The sequence below is a fragment of the Syngnathoides biaculeatus genome, chromosome 6 (assembly GCF_019802595.1).
Source record: "Syngnathoides biaculeatus isolate LvHL_M chromosome 6, ASM1980259v1, whole genome shotgun sequence".
NCBI classification, from domain to species: domain Eukaryota; kingdom Metazoa; phylum Chordata; class Actinopteri; order Syngnathiformes; family Syngnathidae; genus Syngnathoides; species Syngnathoides biaculeatus.
In genome coordinates this window covers 33,485,273-33,499,613 of record NC_084645.1, presented here as the reverse complement: position 1 = coordinate 33,499,613, position 14,341 = coordinate 33,485,273, and the positions used below count along the sequence as shown (strand labels likewise).

General features: G+C 40.7%; 1 protein-coding gene and 2 non-coding genes across 5 annotated transcripts; 2 read left to right on the top strand and 1 right to left on the bottom strand.

The window, feature by feature from the left end:
- Positions 1-617: 617 nt before the first annotated feature.
- On the top strand, positions 618-685 carry LOC133502788 (small nucleolar RNA SNORD18). Its single transcript, XR_009795587.1, has one exon. It is a non-coding gene; the product is annotated as a small nucleolar RNA SNORD18 (small nucleolar RNA).
- A 975-nt stretch (positions 686-1,660) lies between these two features.
- On the top strand, positions 1,661-1,728 carry LOC133502786 (small nucleolar RNA SNORD18). The gene has a single exon (XR_009795586.1). It is a non-coding gene; the product is annotated as a small nucleolar RNA SNORD18 (small nucleolar RNA).
- A 1,425-nt stretch (positions 1,729-3,153) lies between these two features.
- Positions 3,154-13,962, bottom strand: map2k1 (mitogen-activated protein kinase kinase 1). 3 transcript variants are annotated; one of them, XM_061821601.1, is made up of 11 exons: positions 13,685-13,962; positions 10,350-10,560; positions 7,716-7,862; positions 7,554-7,631; positions 7,021-7,072; positions 6,686-6,810; positions 3,988-4,192; positions 3,854-3,918; positions 3,724-3,785; positions 3,602-3,647; positions 3,154-3,536 (listed from the first exon to the last, which is right to left on the bottom strand). In XM_061821601.1, exons 1-11 carry the CDS (start codon positions 13,765-13,767, stop codon positions 3,423-3,425), a joined length of 1,188 nt encoding a protein of 395 aa, XP_061677585.1. In that variant the 5' UTR covers positions 13,768-13,962; the 3' UTR covers positions 3,154-3,422. The 3 variants fall into 3 exon arrangements, with proteins under 3 accessions (XP_061677585.1, XP_061677583.1, XP_061677584.1); XM_061821599.1 differs by having other exon boundaries at positions 3,154-3,647; XM_061821600.1 differs by having other exon boundaries at positions 3,154-3,647; positions 3,994-4,192.
- Positions 13,963-14,341: the final 379 nt, after the last annotated feature.

The following is a 14,341-nucleotide window of genomic DNA, read 5'->3' as shown; positions in this document are numbered from 1 at the left end:
TCGATCCTGATCTCTGAAGGAAATATTTGGTGAAGGTAAGATTAGGTAATGGTGCTTTAAACTTTTTGAACCGTGTTTGTATACAGTACTTATGAAAATTACTTATGAAATCTCTAGAACTGAATCTTCTGAGTATGCTTCCTAGTGGTCATATTGAAATCTACACATGGGTTCTTCCTGCTAGCAGATGAGCTATACAGGACCTGGTGTCATCGGACTGCCACAAGGCTGACAGGTGAGTTTCTAGACATACCACAGTCAGAAGTGTCAACTATTTCTGTGATTAGCTTTCTTACTTCATTGTCAGTGGTTTTGACATCTATGATAAGAATGAAGTTCTGAGACTATTGAAAGCCACAAGTGAGTTTCATGTGAAACAGTATGGCTTTCCTATTTTGTTCAGTTTTTGACACTTGTTATATGAAAATTCTGAATGTTGTATACCAAAATATTGATTTAACTATATTGTAAATTGAGCGAATTAAGAAGTAGTCATTCCATTTCAGATGGCCGGTGCACAAGTTGACCAACACAGACCTAATCAGCAAGAGTGAGGAGCTCCAGAAAGCACTTAGTGCACCCAGGCAAGTGAACATTTGTAATCTGCTCTGGTTTTGAAGCCATGATGATACTCCTACTTCAGGTCCGTGTTTCTGAATCCTGATAAGTTGGAAGTCCTGAGCAATGCCGTGACTCAAGGACTCAGATTTTAAATGTACTGGCATGCATCATTGTTTTCTTTCTCCTTGCAGGAAGAAGATCCACTGCAGAATCCTGAAGGCGAATCCTCTGAAGAACATGAGGGTAATGTTCAAACTGAACCCTTATGCCAAGACTGCCAGACGTCATGGAATTGTCATGCAATTCTCAAGCATGATCCCAAGGTAGGAAACTAGCAAATACTCTTGGAGCATAAACCTTGTATTTGTATCTGATTGAAATTGTTCAATTCTAACAGATCAAGGCTAAGATGAAACCCAAGAGGATGCCTGGAGAGAAGGGAAGCACCCAACAAACTCAAAGCTTAAATTTTTACCTGACTGGAGTTTATTAAACAAATACATTTGGTTCAAATCAACAGTTTTACGCTGTCCTTAACACTTTTATTCTATCATTTGCTGTACATAAACTCTGTGTTAGAACTCAAGGTGGAAATGCACTAGCCGTGCAGTATTCTCTAGTTCACTTAACTAGACAATTTAACAACTTTTCTTCCCAGCTCACTAATAAATTATGTAACTGACAAAAGCTTTTAGCACAGTTTACAGCGATTAACTGTAATCTTTCAACCAAACAATCTATCCGGATCTCTGAAGGAAATAGTTGATGAAGGTAAGATTTGGTAATGGTGCTTTAAACTTTTTGAACCATGTTTTTATACAGTACTTGTGAAAATTTCTTGTGGAATCTCTAGAACTGAAGCTTTCCTATTTAATTCAGTTTTTGACACTTGTAATATGAAAATTCTGAATGTTCTATACCAAAATATTGATTTAACTGTATTGTAAATAGAGCAAATTAAGAAGTAGTCATTCCATTTCAGCTGGCCGGTGCACAAGTTGACCAACACAGACCTGAGTAGGATCCTGAAGAGCGTGGAGATCCAGAAAGCACTTGGTGCACTGAGGCAAGTCATTATTTGCAATCTGCTCTGGTTTTGACGCCATGATGATACTCCTACTTCAGGTCCGTGTTTCTGAATCCTGATAAATTGGAAGTCCTGAGCAATGCCATGACACAGGGACTCCAATTTAAAGATATTGGCATGCGTCATAATTTGCCTCCTTCTTGCAGGAAGATCAACCAGAGTCCTGAAGAATCCTCTGTAGAACATGGCTAATGTTCAAAAAGAACTCTTATGCCAATACTGAGAGGTCATGCAATTCACAAGCATGATTGCAAGGTAAGAAACTAGCAATGATGATGAACCTTGTTTGTATCTGACTGAAATTTAGTTTTAATAAATCAAGGGTCAGATGCTGAAACACAAGGAGAAGCCTGGAAAGAATGAAGCACCCAAGAAAATCAAGGCTTGAATTTTTACCTGACTCGGGTTCACCAAACAAACATTTGGTTCACATCAAGTGTTTCACGTCTTAAAATTTTTATTCTACAATTTGTTTTTCATAAACTATACAAAGCATTGTATTCTGTGGGGAAATAAATCAGGGTTAAGAATGCGCCAATATGCGCATTATTCCCAAATTCATTTAACCATAGGGTTTTATTGAAAACTACTTTTCCCTGCCAACTCTGTCATAAATTATGTAAATGTTGAACTTTTTGAACCATTTTTACATAATTGTGAAAATTTATTCTGGAATCTCTAGAAAGACCTGAACCTTCAGAGAATTCCTCCTAATAGTCATATTGCATTCTCTTACACATGGCCTGGATGCTTCCTGCAATCGGATGAGCTGTACAGCACCTGGATTAATGACTTGCCTCAAGGCTGACTCGTGACAAAGACTGATCCGTGGAAGGAGTGTTAACCATTTCTGTGATGAGATTTTTTTTTTTTTTACTCCATGGTCTGCATTTTTGACACCTTTTGATAAAAATGAAGTTCTGGATCTATTGAAATACACTGTTTTCTGCAGATATAAAAAGTAAATGTATTATGCCTTCAATTTCAGCCTACCAATGCACATAAGAGACCTGAGTAGAATACTGAAGAGTGAGACTTCTGCACCCAGGAAAGTTGACCTTGTCATCTCCCCCCCCCCCCATTTACTGTTAGCATAAAAATTGCCCAGATTACAGGCACAGTAACTTACAAAATTCAATTAAGGAAATGTTATTCTCATTATAATCACCCACGGCCTGAAATGGCAAACCTAAGCAGGAATCTCAATGGCACAGTACTCCAGGAAACAGCACTTTGTGGAACCTAGTACGTACAGGACTGTTTTCAGTTTTCCCAACTTTTATTTTCGCAAACTGATAATACTCACATCTAGTCTTTGTGAATCCTGACAAGATGAAAGTCCTGACCAAATCATAATGAGCTAACACTGAAATTAGGGTAATGTAGAATGTCACCAGGTAATGTACTGATCTTCCAGGAAGAACTGTTGAACTCTTGGAAGCCTGGGAAGAAGAACCTTATAAAACTGAGGCATCTTAAGATAGGCTTCAAAAAAGGCAAAGGAGTCGTGTTCACAGTTTAATTCACCAAACATTTCACAACAATAATGCTGGGCTTCAAGCGCATTTATGATAGGGTTATGAGAAAAAGATGGCTTTTCAGGCTGGCTTACAATGAAACCCAAATTAGTTTAAACTTTGTAATTTCACTTGGCGATTAGATTTGAAATTAAAATATAACATTTCATTTTTCTTTTTGGCTTACTATCTTATACAAATTGTAGAAACCCTGTGAGACAATTAAAGGGCACAGGTTTGACAGTATCTGGTGGTCGTCATATTGCTGAGCCATGAGTGGGTGTCCCAGGCTGCTTGAGTCCAATGGTGGTGCACAACCAGCCAGCAAAATCAACTTGCTCTGCCTCTGACTGTCTGATAAAAGGGTGCACCTGTTGGGAAGACGAAATGTCATGATTTGAAGATTGAAACGTGGTGACTGTGTGTGTAAACAAACCATTAACAGTTTCAAGTCTGCCCTTTCTGCCGGGTTCTTTATCAAGCTGAAATGGAGATTAAACAAGTGTTTATTTGAAATAGTGGTTTCAGATCCCCCCCTTCCCGAGACGTTGACCTTACCATTTATTGACAAAGTCTTGAAATTCTGAACTGAATAACATCCCAGGCAGCTTTGGTGGAGGCTATCGTGACGCAAATAATGTTAGTGAACAAGTTACCATTTTGAGGTGGTAAAATTGTCAACACTTACCTCATTGACTATGTAGTCAAGTAACTCAAAGATGGCCATTGGAGGCCTACTATCCGATCCATATGCTACAAGTACAAAACAAATGAATAGTTATGATGGGAGAACCAAATTCAAACACTGGAAGTTAGACTTACAGCTACCAAGTCTCCCAGGAGGTCCAGCCTTTGGTGATGACTCTGCAGAGCTCCCACCTCCCACTTGAGTACCAAAAATGTGTTCCAGCTCTTTGGTGTCAGGTGGTGGGATAGGAAAGCGTCCAATGGCCATTTCAACTAGGGATAGACCCATACTCCAGATGTCTGACTGGACCGAGTAATGGGTGCCTTGTAAACGCTCTGGCTATGTGAAAGAATAAAAAATTCAGTTCACAGTGCAACATCAAGTTTGGCAGTGCTGTTAGTATCATAAAATTAAAGGCATGAAGCTATTCAGGCTTGTGCTAACATATTTAGTTAGGTGTGTTAGTAATGTGGTTTGGCCAACATTTGGAATGATATTGTTGGGTCCCTAAGATGTATTGTGCCTTAAAGTATTCCCCCCTTGTCATATTTTTGCATAGTTTCCCCATTCAAGCATCCCACAAATGTAAATAGCCAGATGTAGACCAAGTGGACTTAATATTCAGTTTTCAAATGATTTCATTAGTAGAGAGAAGAAATTCAGTTCAGGGTGTAGTCTGCCATAGGCTCCAGCACACCCGTGACCTCTGAGGGGATAAGCGGTATGGGAGATAGATGGACAGGTGGAAATTCAGTTACCTGGTCCTGTATGAACAAGGAATTCACCCCCTGCGAAATCATTAATTTTAATTTTCACAGATTGGACACCCAAGAATGATTATCTCCAAACCTCTTCAATCTATCAATGACTCATACAGAATCTGGCACAGAAAGTCAATTGGGTCAAAACAAGACATGTTTCAAAGAAATTCCAGAACAGTCGATGGTGATTGGCATCTCTGAATCTGTGAAGGGTTATGAAATAGATTCTAAATCTTTATGATTTCAGTGAAATACAGTATATGGTGACCCATTATCCTCAGAGGAAAAAATGGACCCATGGTGAGCCTTCCCAGAAGTGGGTGGTAGTGGTGGGGAAGTGAAGCGTTAGGAGGCACTGAGACATTCCTAACAATTGTGCTGGGAAAAGATTCAAAGCTTCCAGACTTCAGCGACTGTTCCATCTGGTGGACGACTGAAGCCATAGCTACCTCCAAAGAGTATGACTGAAGCATTGGTGCTGTTTCCCATAACCACAATAAAGGTTCAGAAAAATCTGTATGGTCATTAGTGTTTTATTCAGTCCTATCAGATAGTGTGGTAGTGTTTATCTGTTTTTCTCATTAAGGAACTGGACAACTTGCTGTGATTGGAACTGTGAATTCTGCTATTTAACAGAAAATCCCGAAGGAATGTACAGCCATCAGTATGTGACCTCATGCTGATGCACACTTGGATTCTGCAGCAGGGTAATGATCCAAAGCACATCAGCAAGGCAGTATCTGTATGGCTAATAAAAGCAAAATGATTTAGGAATTGCCTAGTAAAAGTCCAGACTTGAATCAGATTGAAATACAGTGGCAGGACCTTAAAAAAGTGTTCACTTACGAAAACACTCAATTTTTGATGGCTTGAATTCAGCAAGGAAGAGTGGTATTGAAAACGCTTGATTTCAGTTGCTGCCCATCCTGTTATTAGGTTAAGGGGGCCATTACCTTTTCCCACACAGGCCCAGGTAACTATAGTTTACTCCCTACCAAATGGCCATTTAAAATATATATATATATATATATATATATATATATATATATATATATATTAGGTTCCCTTTGACATATTTGATTTGAAACAGAAACTATGCAGTAATGTAAATATTTGAAAAGGGCTGCAATACTTTCACAAGACTACAAAGACTGAACATCTAATTTTATAACTATTTTCCACTACAGTATTTGGGTCTCAGGTGAACTGAAGCCTAGCCCAGCTGTTTTGAGGGTGTAGCGATGGAACACCTTTGATTGGTTGCCAGTACTAAAGTTAAACCATACTGCCAATTTAGTCTTAACCAGATATGTATGTTTTTGGAATTTGGGAAGAGGCCAGAGCAGGGGAAAATGCAAGGTCCATATTCCATATTAGCTGAGATTTGAGCCTTGAGACTGCAATGGACATGCTAACCACTGATAGGCCAGGTTTTTGTTCCCACCCCCCACCCCACATCATGAGGCTTATTTATCCTTGTACGGGTGGCGACTGTATTGACATCAATGTGGCTATCCTGCACAGGGTTTGCCTTTGTACTCGAGTGCAATTTATGCACTCAGTTTTGAAAAGGTACTGCAGTACTCTTAAGTGTCATTACAGGTGGTATTGAGTAGGACGCCACAGGGTGGCGTTTGCTCTGCATTTTTTTGGGTAATTTCCTTTGGTGATTTTTTTTTTTTTTTTAACTTTGTTTTCTGTAACAAGGATCAAAGCAACAACAATGGCGACACTTATAGAACATAGACCGAGATAATGAGATGCTATATTTAATATTCTGCAAAACCCATCAAGATTGCGGCACTGGAGATGGTATGTGGAACCAAGAGTAATGGTACGCCATTAAAGGATGTAACTAAAACAGGCTAATCATGATAGGGAATCTCCCCAATATTCTACTCTACTCTATAAGCAGAATTTTTTTTTTTTCTCGGGTGCACACACATTAAGTGACACAGATGTCACATGGGCAATAAGTTGGTCATGTGCAACTATGTCGCTGGTTTTTAAACGCGTCGCGGGAGTATTAAGAGACCTATAGTGGTCGAGCAATATGTTGACATTAACTTACAGACATGTAGGAGCGCGTGCCCACAAAGGAGTTGGCCATGGAGTCTATGAGCTGTCCACTGACTCCAAAGTCACACAGCTTGATCTCCCCACGGGAATTCACCAGGATATTAGAAGGCTTGACATCTGACAAGTGGAAGAGACTGTGAGTGTTTTGGAGGAGGGACGGGGAAAAAAAATATGCCGATGGCTCACATGCATAAGCAGCATGCATGCAGCGTAGCCCAAATATGTGGGCAAATGTATAGCTGCAATGACAAATTTCAAACCCAATGGTAGAGACAAGCACGTCTGTGTATAAATGTATCATTGAGGCAAGTAAGTAAAGTCATTGACCTCTGTGCATGATCTTGTGTTTTTCCCTTAGGTATGAGAGTCCTTTAATAACCTGCAAATATAAATATGGCATATAAGGATTTTCAGTTTTCAATCGCCTTAAGATGTCAGCATACGTTTGTAATTGGTTTCTGAGTGGCCATTTTATACTTTTGATTAGGAAAACCATATTTCTAATCGTTCATATGCTGGCTAAGAGCAACATTTTGTAGAGAAGATGGGTTATATATTTTTTATTAATAACTGTCAGATGCCAGATTTCCATGTCCACTTGAGGTCTCTATCAAAGATTGAAGCTGCAATTTAGCAGTTTTCCTGTGATGGAGCACTAACTCAGCTTTCATCCACATGTTTGATGAAATGTTTGAGAGAATGTAGCCATTTGTCATCATATGCTATGAACGCAGGATTATTTCAGTCTGAGCCAGCTTGAAGGAACAGCATATGGCTCTTAGCAGTGTTCATTTATGCTTGCATGACCGAGTCATCTTGGAAGTTTATGAAATGGGTGCGTATGAGAACTTGCTATATACCGCAATGCTGATTTTGCCAAGGATTTGCTCTGGGATCTTTCCAGCTTTCTTGAGGGACTGATCAAGGGAGCCACCATCCTATAACCAGCAAAGAAGGAAAACAGTTGAACCAGTTAAAACAAAAAAAATCCCATCCCATTTGAAAATATGAATGTTGTATACCATATGCTCCATGCAGATGCTGATTTCTCCATCACTGTAGAAAGCGCCGTAAAAGCCCACGATGTATGGGGAGTTGCATTCATGGAGCACTTGAAGCTCTCTTATGATCTGGTTCCTGATGGCTGGTTTGATTTCTAAATGGATGAGCTGCAACGCCGGTGATCTTACCATTACCACTCAAAGGTTTCGGCCTATTGAGCTTTCAGGTGAAATTTCAGGATGAACCCCAACTACCCAATGACCTTTGTAGGAATAATTGTGATCATAATTATCATACATTTGCTTCCAATAAAGAAATGCTCTGCCCTAGATAACGTGGCAGCCTCCTTGCAGGAGATAGTAAGAACAAAAACATCTAATCATCAGAACTGTTAGAACTGCTGCCTGTTAAAGAAATGATGACCACATGTATTCATCAATCTTCCACACATGCACACGCACGTGAACAAACATTTACACCTTGTTTCAAACTGTTTTGCTTGTCGTCTCCTTTTTGTAACATCCATGTAAATAAGGGGCGTCTCAAAACTAAATAAATAGAGGTGCCGAGGATAGGATAATCAGAGAGTGCAGTGGTGAATTGTATGAGACAGTTCCTCTCCTCTCTCCTCGCGAGACTTGAACTGGTGTCTTTGCTTCCTTTTTTGTCCTGTTTAATGAATGATTGGTGAACCTGACAACTTTACAGTGAAGAAAATACGTATTTAAACACCCTGGTATATTGTATGTTTTCTCTCTTAGAAATCATGGAGGGGTCTGAATTTTTTCGTCACAGGTGCATGTCCACTGTGAGAGCGATAATCTCAAAAGAAAAATCCAGAAATCACAATGTATGATTTATTTTTTTTAATCGATGTGTGATATAGCTGCAAATAAGTATTTGAACATCTATCAGCTAGAATTCTGACCCTCAAAGACCCGTTAGTCCTCCTTTTAAAAGTCCACCTCCACTCCATGTATTATACTGAATCAGATGCACCTGTGTGAGGTTGTTAGCTGCATAAAGACATTTGTCCACCCCATACAATCAGTAAGACTCAAACTTGTAACTTGGCCGAGACCAAAGAAAAGAAAAAAGGTCCACTGTTGGAGCAATCATTAGAAAATGGAAGAAGCTAAACATGACGGTCAATCTCAATCGGAGTGGAGCCCCATGGAAGATACAGTATCACCTCGTGGGGTCTCAATGATCCTTACAAAGGTGAGGAATCAGCCCAGGACTACACAACAGAACTTGGTCAATGACCTGAAAAGAGCTGGGACAACCGTTTCCAAGGTGACTGTTGGTAATACACTAAGACGTCATGGTTTGAAATCATGCATGCCACGGAAGGTTCCCTTGCTTAAACCAGCACATGTCCATCTTAAGTTTTTGTGCACAAGGGACAGGATGACCGCGGCCATGCTTTGTGAGATTTTGGGGGAACCCCCTCTTTCCCTCAGTCAGAGCATTGAAGATGGGTCGTGGGTGGGTCTTTCAACATGACAATGACCTGAAGCACACAGCCAGGAAAACCAAGGAGTGACTCCGTAAGAAGCATATCAAGGTTCTGTCTTGTGGCTGGCCAGTCTCTAGACCTAAACCCAATAGAAAATCTTTGGAGGGAGCTGAAACTAGGTGTTTCTCTGCGACAACCCAGAAACCTGTCTGATCTAGAGAAGATCTGTGTGGAGGAGTGGGCAAAGTCCCTCCTGCAGTGTGCAAACCTGATCAACTACAGGAAACGTTTGACCTCTGTAATTGCAAACAAAAGCTACTGTACCAAATAATAACATTGGTTTTCTCTGGTGTTCAAATACTTATTTGCAGCTGTATCACACAAAATAAATCGTTAAAAAATCATACATTGTGATTTCTGGATTTTCTTTTTAGATTATCTCTCTCATAGTGGACATGCACCTATGATGAATATATCCGACCCCTTCATGATTTCTAAGTGGGAGAACTTGCAATATAGCAGGGTGTTCAGATACTTATTTTCCTTCACTGTAATGGGTAAAGTGTTTCACACCCTCCAAACCTGAAATTGTTCAAGTGTTCAATTTTCCATTACCTTTTGCATAACTTGGACAAACAAAATTCAGAACAGGTGTTTGCCCAATGAGTTGTTTCCTGGTTCAGTTAGAATTGGTTTCAGATCTTGTTTATTGGGCTGTTTACATTTTGACATGCGATTGAGATCACACCTAACAATTATTCATCTTATGTTGTGACGGTGCCCAAGCCTGTCCCAGGTATCTTTGGGTGAGAGGTGGGGTAACTGTGAACTGATCGCCAGCCTATTCCAGGGCATGACAGCTAACAATAAATTGATACTACATCTTGATTGTGAGGCTTCAAATTGCAAGTTCTAAGTGGGAGGTGGAATCAGCTGGTTGTGACAACAAGACTCGAACAGTGACAAACATTGATGTCGCTGTCCTTGAAAATCTGTTTCAATGGATCGAAGATATGTTGTGAATATGTTCTCAGTGAAACGTTAGTAGACGTGGCTTCATTAGGTTTGAAACGGTCAAAATGATACCTGTAATAAATGTTATGAGGCAGTTTAGATTCATCCTGTTATCTCACACCAAAGCCCAACATGCCAAACTTTGCACGTCACTAGGGCTGCGTTGATAATCCATCCTTACCTTTCTGGCCATGATCAATCCCGATGGCCTGTGGGACACTTTGAAGACGACTCCTCCGTTGCCCGCGCCGAGTTCGCATATCTTCTCAAAATCGTCATCTTTCAGCTCTCCCACTTTTTGTTTCTGGGTCAGGAACGCTTCCAGACGTTTGCGTTGCTGCTCATCCAGTTCCAACTCTTCTAGCTTCTTTTGTAGGGCTTCCAAGTTTGTTCTTAGAGAAAGACACATGCAGGTTGTAAGAGCTTTGTCTGAAATCCACTTCTACAGAGCTTTGACCGATGTTTCTTTTTGAAGTATCCGCTGCCCCAGAACAGTCATGAGAGAATCGGTGGTGCATCAGTTAACCTTAAGACTAATTGAAAAGACTCATTCTGGTGGTTTTCTTTAGGGCAATCATCAACTAGGTGGACGGAAAATGGAGTGAGAGTCCTTGGGATAGCCTTTTGTTCTAACACATCCTTATCAGTTTTGCTCAGCAGCTTCTATTGCTTCTTTTCTGCTGTCATGGCAACCAGTCACCTTGAAGCCAACAAGGTAAAGCAGTTAAGAGATCTGACATGCTGCTCTTCGAATAATTATTATTATTATTATTGGTGTGGAGCTGGGTGTTCTGCATCGAGTGATATTTCTAATATTGAATCTTTTAATCAACAATGTTGTGCATCTTGTGTCAGCTGACATTTGAATGACTGACAACAAAAGGAGTTCTTTCGTTTCTGATCTCGGGCCTACATTGCCATGGAGACTGCATACAGTTTGATTTGGTTCGTGGGCAGAGTGGGTGTTGTGTCGACGAGCAGAATGGTGGAGGATGCCATAAATACTGGAGAGGCCTGAAACACACACACACCACGTACAATATGTGGGTGGGACAAAGAGGAGGCACATGCTTGCGGCGGAGGAGGGAAGTGTGCACGATGCAGGCCTCTTGAACACCAATGACACAATGTCCAAAGACATCTGCTGCAGTTGAATTAGAGAGACAGTATTTGCCTTTTACTGTGCTTGGAAGTTTTTATCATGATGTATGGTGATTCTTACAGAAGAAAAAAAAAAGGCCTCATACTGTACAGTATTTAAGGCAGGGGTGCCCAGACTTTTTTTTTTTTTTTTTTACCCCAAGATCTACTTTTCAAGCAGCCAGCCTCTCGCAAGCTACTGACAGGGGCAGGTGATGATGATGATGATGCTCCCAATGTTATGTTATTGTTATGTTGCCTCCTATATTTAAAGTACAGAATTAGCTTTTTGTGCACTGTATTGTCTGTGCTTCCATTCTGGATCAGGCTCTGCCAAGGTGGAATTTAAAAATGACACACCATCTCATCCTGCACTTTCTACTTTGGCTCCAGGCCAGACTTTTCTCACTCGGAAAAGAGAAAATCTCGTCCAGTTTAAACAATTTGTCTTCGATTATTTACATACTCCGACAGCATTTCTTTTTTAACTTTCTCCATTAATATCGAAAGTAAACATAAGCAACATGTCCAGCTCGTCTTTGCTCTGTGTTGCCCAGACTGTGTTGCCAACTAAAGCAGCGATTGTTGACGCTGTTATTATAAAAACATTGAGGGCTGCGTAAGTACTGTAACATTTGTAATTATGAGTGCACAGCGTAATTTGCCTTTTGCCTAAAGTGAGCTGGGTTAATCTTCAGTTCTGCTAAGGCCCAATGCGGACAGGAAGTATATAAAATGACTGGATAGCAGTTGATGATGGGGGTCTTCATGATAGATAGATAGATCGATAAGCAGGCAGGCATTCAAGGTTTGAATCTGATCAAGACTGGGAACTCATCAGACTGAGAATTCCATCATGAAACAGGAGATAGATTTCATGGATAGAATTGACATTCCTAACTGTTGTTTCAGCAGGGTGTGTTATTCCTCGGCCAGTCACCACCTGTCTCGCAGAACCAAGAATGTGAAACTATCATGCCGACACCATGTCCTCATCCTCAGCAGCAGCAGTGAAACTAAAACAACTTTTAGCACACATGATCAATCGGAGGTATGTTTTTCAGTTTTAAAAAGAAATTTGTATACAGTTCCTGGCCACCTTTTTACAATAGTACTGTATTACATTACTTAGAAATAGATCTTTTCTTTTATTGTCTTCCATCTTTTTTATAAAGTGCCTGTTCTCATTCACGAGTGAGCTGTAGCCTATTTGAACTTAAAGCTGGAATTTGCAGTTTCTATCTCCCCCATCCATCCATTTTCTTTGCTGATTATCCTCACAAGGGTCGCAGGGAGTGCTGGAGCCTGTCCTAGCTGTCAACAGGCAGGAGGGAGGGGGGGGGGGGTACACCCTGAACTGGTTGCCAGCCAATCGCAAGGCACATTGAGACAAATAGCCACACTCAAAATCACACCAAGGGGCAATTTAGAGTGTCCAATTAATGTTGCATGTTTTTGGGATGTGGGAGGAAACCGAAGTTCCCGGAGAAAACCCATGCAGGCACGGGGAGAACATACAGACGGGGGCTGGGATCGCACCCGGGTTCCTCAGAACTGAGAGGCCAACACTTTACCGGCTGAGTCACCGTGCCAACTATTTGGCATCGAATGGTAAATTATATTTTTGCACAGTTCTTTTTCATATTGCACCTTATGTAGGTGTATCAGTCAGAATATCAATAAAAGGACTGTGTGATGCATTACCATTCTACACCGTATCAATAATTGTACATTTTGTCTCCTTCCATGACTCAAGGTAACCTTATGACATGCAACGACAGTTATAATATACAAGCCGATGTATATTTTTACTTGAAGGGTTGTAGTTAGACTTTTAGCAATATTAAAAATAATCAGATTTCCAAATATCTTGGTAAAAGCATTACCAGTCATTGCAAGAGCTCATTTGTATCTAATGTGGACAGAGAATGTATTTTCATCTCACATTAAAGACAAAGTAGCCATTTAGTTACTTCACACTTCTGCAAGTGTGGGATCTTGCATTATCTTCGGTTCCATGACACAATGGCAACGCAATAAAGCAGCCAGCATAAGAGTTGACACATTATGTAATTCCCATGCAAAGAGTTGCTCTGGTCTGGCTGGGAAGTGATAAAAAAGAGCGCAGTGTCACAACTCCTCACTATCTAAATTAGTGGTGGTGGGGGGAAACTAGTTGGAGGGAAGTTCGTGCATTATGAAGGTCAATTCGTGAATAATCAGTCACACGCTAATTATGATCTTATGTTTAAAAAAAAAAAAAAAGGAACTGCAAAGCTCAAATTGAAATGATGTATTAGCTGCATTGTTTTCCATGGTAAGCCATGTAGATAAATACACACAAGGGGGGTGTTGAAGTCCCCCGGTGGCACTCACTCTGTGGCTCCGCTGCCGTTGATGATATTCCCATCGGGGATCGGGTTGAGTTGGATGGGCTCGGGCTTCCTTCTCTTCTGCATCTTGCTCGAAAATAAAACGGACCGCCGCTATGTGGACGAGGATGATTACTGTTATAAGAAGGACACGGATTACGATGAGGACCAAGTGTGCGAAAGTGTTAAAAATCCCACTGCGACGCTGTAGCGGCCGGAAGGACTGAGACAGTTCATAATAGCTGGATGAAAATCGTCCGGAAGGTGTGACGTTACGTAAATATTTACAGTCGCCTTCCGCATTGGCGTGCGTGGCTCAGCGCCCCCTCTGCTGGCAATAATACGATTTACAACTTTCTTGTCAATTTACGGAATTGACTTACTGTGAGTGGAAAAAGATGGCACAGTCTCAAGCGTTGTCTTATTGTAGTTGTATTTTATGAACGGGAACAGGTTTATCGTACCTTAAGACGTCTAACGGAAGAGCATGTAATTGTGTTGCTGGCATGGATACATAAATTGATTAAAATCACTGTCAGACGAATTTTGTGAAATTGTATGATTTTCTATGGCAGCCGTAACGATCTCTTACACGCACCGTAATTGGGGATCACTGATGGACTGGGCCCCGCACCTCATCCGTCCTTTATTCAGTCGAGGC

Coding starts and splice junctions, on each gene's coding strand:
- map2k1 (XM_061821599.1), bottom strand. CDS start 13,767: ATGCAGAAGAGAAGGAAGCCCGAGCCCATCCAACTCAACCCGATCCCC. Junction 6,811..7,020: donor ACACAAGATCATGCACAGAG/GTCAATGACTTT, acceptor TCCACTTGTCAG/ATGTCAAGCCTTCTAATATC. Junction 3,919..3,987: donor TCCTGGGAGACTTGGTAGCT/GTAAGTCTAACT, acceptor TTGTACTTGTAG/CATATGGATCGGATAGTAGG.